At 51.0% G+C, this 5,937-nt stretch overlaps 1 protein-coding gene across 1 annotated transcript; it reads right to left on the bottom strand.

Moving 5' to 3' along the window:
• Positions 1 to 2,204: 2,204 nt before the first annotated feature.
• LOC139027130 (uncharacterized protein FLJ40521-like) lies at positions 2,205 to 3,080 on the bottom strand. The gene has a single exon (XM_070442293.1). It carries the CDS (start codon positions 3,078 to 3,080, stop codon positions 2,205 to 2,207), a length of 876 nt encoding a protein of 291 aa, XP_070298394.1.
• Positions 3,081 to 5,937: the final 2,857 nt, after the last annotated feature.

Here is a 5,937-nt window from a genome sequence, read left to right as displayed (position 1 = left end):
AGAAATAGAGAGCATTTTGGTCTAAATAGTGCCTAAAAAGGAATAGGGTGCCATTGTCTCTGGTCTAAGTAGTGCACTAAATAGAGAATACGGGAGCCATTTGGGACCAACGCAGCTTCCTTGGTCCCAGCTCACTCCAGCGTTGGTGACTAACCACCGGTGTCTCCATTTCTGTCTCCATCTCCTCCAATCAGGCCAGTAGGGAAGACTGACCCCAGGTTGGGCAGTGGGTTCTGTGTAACAACATGGTGGTTTAATGGTTTCACGGTCCAGTGCCTTTCAACAACATGTTAGAGGCGATCACCCGGGCGGGGGTTGATTAGGGGAAGGCGAGACGAGGGGCGAGACCAAGAGTTACTCGGTCGGTTCCTCTCTCTGTCTCTCCCTCTCGTCAATCTTCAAATCAAAGGGCTTTATTGGCATGGGGAAACATCATGTTTACTTGCCAAGCAAGGTTTGAAATAAGAATATAAACAAAAAGTGAATAAACAAAAAAAAATCGAACAGAGAACATTGGCACTCACGCAAAGTTTTCAAAAGAATACAGGACATTTCAATGGCATAGTGGATAGTGTTCCGAACTTTTATTTGAGGATCCTGTCTAGCGGAGGTGAGGTAGAGTAGAGGGGCGGAGGATGCGTGCGGACATCGTTGTCACGGCTGTTGAAAGGGAGAAGACGCAGGTGCAGCGTGGTCAGGTAGAGTAGAGGGGCTGAGGATGCGGTCGGACATCGTTGTCACGGCTGTTGAAAGGAAAGACGAAGGTGCACGTGGTCAAGGTAGAGTAGAGGGGCTGAGGGATGCGGTGGACATCGTTGTCACGGCTGTTGAAAGGAGAAGAACAAGGTGCAGCGTGGTCAGGTAGAGTAGAGGGGCTGAGGATGCGGTCGACATTGTTGTCACGGCTGTTGAAGGAGAAGACGACGGTGCAGCGTGGTCAGGTAGAGTAGAGGGGCTGAGGATGCGGTCGGACATCGTTGTCACGGCTGTTGAAAGGAGAAGACGAGGTGCAGCGTGTCAGGTAGCAGTAGAGGGGCTGAGAGATGCGGTCGGACATCGTTGTCACGGCTGTTGAAAGGAGAAAGACAAGGTGCAGCGTGGTCAGGTAGGTGAGAGGGCGTGAGGATTGCGGTCGGACATCGTTGTCACGGCTTGTTGAAAAGAGAGGACCAATGTGCAGCGTGGTGAGCTACATACTGAAATAGTAGATGTCGCCAAACAAAAAATAAACACGTACAAAACAAACGTGAAGCTTAAGGCAATGTGCATCAAACAAAGTTAACTTCCCACAAACACAGGTGGGAAAGGGCAGCCTAAGTATGGTCCAAGAGAACACGATGACAGCTGCCTCTGATTGAGACTACACCCGGCCAAACACAAAGAAATAACACGACATAAAACATAGAATACCACCCAACTTACGCCTGACCAAACCTAAATAGAGACATAAAAAGATTCTAAGTCAGCGTGACAATCGTCTGTAAGACACCCTCCTGGCTGGAACAGTATTATGGGTAACCTGTGGAGGACCTTGTATCATCATTAAAAGGTCCAAGCACTTCAGGACCACAGCCTTGTAGCTAAAACTTCAGAACCAGAATCTCAGTCCTCTTTACGGCTGTATCATTAAAGGTCCAAAGTCAGGAACCACAGCCTTGTATGCTAAACCTTTTAGAACCAGAATCTCAGTCCTCTTTAAGCTGTATCATTAAAGTCCAGAACGTCAGGACCACAGCCCTGTATCTAAACCTTTCAGATCCAGAATCTAGTCCTCTTTTAGGCTGTATCATTTAAATTTCTCTAGTACTTCAGGACCACGGCCAAGAAAAACAGTGGCCAACAACAGTCATTAATGTAGAACTAACTGGGGATATTGGTAGCAATAATAATAGAGGTTTAGTATCCCGGTGGAAACCAGTGTTTAAAACCCCGGGGCTCGTAAAGACTCCCATGTCCACACCTCTTGTAGAAAAACACAGCAGACATAATTAGCAGTAGGTTGGTGAGAACACCTGTCTCCCGGTCTCATTGTCTGTCTGTCCTCCCTGGAGACACTCTGTCCTCCCTGGTCCTTGTTGTGTAGACATCTGTCCTCTGCCCTCGCTGTCTCTTGTCTGGTGAGACACACTCTGTCCTCCCTGGTCTCTTGTCTGGTGAGACACTACTCTGCTCCCTGGTCTCTTGTCTGGTGAGACACTCTGTCCTCAGCCTGGGTCTCTTGTCTGGTTGAGACACTCTGTCCTCCCTGGTCTCTGTCTGGTGGAGACACTCTGTCCTCCCTGGTCTCTTGTCTGGTGAGACACTCTGTCCTCCCTGGTTCTTGTCTGTGAGACACTCGACCTCCCTGGTCTCTTGGTCTGTGAGACAACTCTGTCCTCCCTGGTTCTCTTGTTGTGGTGAGAACACTCTGTCCTCCCTGGTCTCTTGTCTGGTGAGACCTCTGTCCCCCTGTCCTCTTGTCTGGTGAGACATCTGTCCTCCCTGGTGCTCTTGTCTGGTGAGACACCTGACTCCCTGGTCTCTTGTCTGGTGAGACACTCTGTCCTCCCTGGTCTCTTGTCTGGTGAGACACTCTGACCTCCCTGGTCTCTTGTCTGGTGAGACACTCTGACCTCCTGTTCTCTTGTCTGGTGAAGACACTCTGTCCCTCCCTGGTCTCTTGTCTGGTGAGACACTCTGTCCTCCTGGTCTCTTGTTGTGTGAGACACTCTGACCTCCTGGTCTCTTGTCTGGTGAGACTCTGACCTCCTCCTGGTCTCCTTGTCTGGTGAGACACTCTGGGGTCCCTCCTGTCTCTTGTCTGGTAGACACTCTGTCCTCCCTGGTCTCTTGTCTGGTGAGCCACTCTGTCCTCCCTGGTCTCTTGTCTGGTGAGACACTGACCTCGGCCTGGTTCTCTTGTCTGGTGAGACACTGATGTCCTCCCTGGTCTCTTGTCTGGTGAGACCACTCTGTCCTCCTGTCTTTGTCTGCTGAGACACTCTGACCTCCTGGTCTCTTGTCTGGTGAGACACTCTGTCCTCTGGTCTCTTGTCTGGTGAGACACTCTGTCCTCCCTGGTCTCTTGTCTGGTGAGACATTCTGACCTCCTGGTCTCTTGTCTGGTGAGACACTCTGTCCTCCCTGGTCTCTTGTGTTGTGTGTGTGTGTGTGTGTGTGTGGTGTGGTGTGTGTGTGTGTGTGTGTGTGTGTGTGTGTGTGTGGGGTGTGTGTGTGTGTGGTGTGGTGTGTGTGTGTGTGTGTGGTGTGGTAGCTACCGTCCTGTATATTGCTGAAGCAGAGACACTCTCCCTTCACATGTTACACAGGGACTTTAACAATCTAATTATGGGAAGACATTTTGGGGGAGGAATGCTTAACATCTCTGACAGGGCTATATTTATCCAGACAGACTGTAGACGGCAACATATCACCAAGACATCCGGATCTGGTGTGGAGAGGAGGAGGCGGAGGAGAGGAGAGGGAGGGAGAGAGAGGAGGGAGAGGAGAGGAGGGAGAGAGGGGAGGGGAGGGAGGGGAGGGGAGGAGGTGAGGAGTGGAGGAGAGGAGAGGAGGGGAGGAGGGAGAGGAGTGGATGGAAGGAGAGGGAGAGGAGAGGAGAGAGAGAGGAGAGGGAGGAGAGAGGAGGGGAGAGGAGGGAGAGGAAGGAGGAGGAGAGGAGGGTGAGGAGAGGAGAGAGGAGAGGAGGGTGGGAGAGGAGGGAGAGGAGAGGAGGTGGGAGAGGAGGAGAGGGAGAGAGGAAGAGAAGTGAGGAGTGGGAGGGTGAGGAGAGGAAGAGAGGAGAGGAGAGGAGGGTGAGAAGAGGAAAGGAGGCTGAGAGAGAGAGGACAGGAGGGTTGAGAGGAGGGGAGGAGAGGAGAGTGAGGAAGAGGAGAGAGGAGGGTGAGGAGAGGTGAGGAGAGGAGGGAGAGGGAGGAGGAGAGTATGTGTTGTTTACGTTACATAGGTGCTACTGTACAGTCTCTGTTATTAAGGCCCTGTTCTTGTTTCGGCTGGGTTTGAGTTACCCGACCGCACCGACAGCAGTTAAAGAGAGCAGCACAAGCCTCTGGTCTGAAAGCCCCTGGCAGCCCGCCGGCCACCAGCAGACATCTTGACTAGGCCTGTCGCGCGCCTCAGAACACTACATAACACAACGTTGTTCTAATACAAAACGAAATACTAAAAACTGCAACATAAACGTACACGCCACCATAGCCAAAACCAATTAAACCTAATAATGAGAGAAAGAGAGAGAGAGAGAGAGAGGGGAAAGAGAGAGGAGAGAGAGAAGAGAAAGAGAGAGAGAGAGGAGAGAGAGGAGAGAGAGAGAGAGAAAGAGAGAGAGAGAGAGGGGTAGACAAGAGAGAGAGACAGAGAGAGAGAGACCCTCTGTCCCCACCCACAGAGCTACCCAGCCACCCACCAAGCTACACTATGCTGGTGGCAGATTTGATCAGGCCCCCCCTCCCTCTATAATGGATATCTGACTTCAGACCCCCCCCCCCCCCCGAGTCTCCTCTATTTTTCTGTCTCTCCAGTGTGTTGGATCTCAACCATCCCTTTAATGTGCTCCCCCAATTAAAACTCAAAAGAAACCTGAATTCAATTCACGTATCAGATTTAAGACACGGTGACGGAACAAATCATAAAAAAAAACGAATTTCATTAAAGCTCGTAAAAAAATGTCTTTCTGAAGCGGTASACTTTGCCAACTTGATTGCTGCAGGGTTTTATTTACGGCTGTAAACTTCTCTAACGTGTCTACTGGGAAATGAAGGGGAGTCCTCGTCTGTCGCCAAACGCTTTGAAAACGTCCCTTTGAACGTTCACCCAAAACGAGGACCTCAAAATCATGCTCTGCTGCATTGGTGTGGCATCATGGGGGGATTTTGAAGTGGCATGTTTGCTAAGATTATTAATGGTATGTGATTCCCAGTGAGAGAGAGAGAGAGGAAGAGGAAGAGTCAGCGATGGAGAAAGATGGTTTAAAATGAGGAGAGGGAAAGATATAGTAAAGGAGAGAAGGAGAGGTGAAGAGAGAGAGAAGGAGAGGTGGAGAGAGAAAGAAGGAGAGGTGAAGAGAGAGAAGGAGAGGTAAAGATATAGTAAAGGAGAGAAAATAGGTGGAGAGAGAGAGAGAAGGAGAGGTGAAGAGTGATTACACTTCATTGCACTCTGCTAGCAAAAAGGCCCCGTCCATCTGAGAGTTGTGTCAATCATGATGTGGCCAGTTGGTTACATCCTGATCTGGTCAGCTTCCTTCCCTGTGTGTTTTGGCTGTAGTCCTTCTGGATCTCTGGCCCCACCACCCGAAACCCCTCTCCACACCTAACCTCACCCCCTTCCCCAAGCTGCTCTATTTCCCTACTCCCCCAGACCCAGAACCCCGCTAGGCCTGTTTGTACAGCGGTGAGATCCCAGAGAGACCAGGCCCCCAGACCCAGAACCCCGCTAGGCCTGTTTGTACAGCGGTGAGATCCCAGAGAGACCAGGCCCCCAGCCACTGGACGTTGTTATTGCGGTGGTTTGTGTTGTCATCCAAGTAGAGAACCCAGCCCTCCTCGTGGATATTACTGGCCCAACAGAGAACCCAGCGTTCCTCGTGGATATTACTGGCCCAGCAGAGAACCCAGCCCTCCTCGTGGATATTACTGGCCCAACAGAGAACCCAGATCTCCTCGTGGATATTACTGGCCCAGTAGACAACCCAGCGCTCCTCGTGGATATTACTGGCCCAGTAGAGAACCCAGCGTTCCTCGTGGATATTACTGGCCCAACAGAGAACCCAGCGCTCCTCGTGGATATTACTGGCCCAGCAGAGCATCCCTCCCTGGGCCAGGCTGGGGTTTCTGTAAGGCAGGAGTCTATGCCTGCATCTCAAATGGTACCCTATTCCCCTTATATAGTGCACTACTTTTGACCAGAGTCTATATAGGGAATAGGGAGCCATTTAGG

This window comes from Salvelinus sp. IW2-2015, unplaced genomic scaffold (assembly GCF_002910315.2).
Source record: "Salvelinus sp. IW2-2015 unplaced genomic scaffold, ASM291031v2 Un_scaffold7638, whole genome shotgun sequence".
NCBI lineage: Eukaryota > Metazoa > Chordata > Actinopteri > Salmoniformes > Salmonidae > Salvelinus > Salvelinus sp. IW2-2015.
This window is presented reverse-complemented; position numbering and strand designations above follow the sequence as displayed.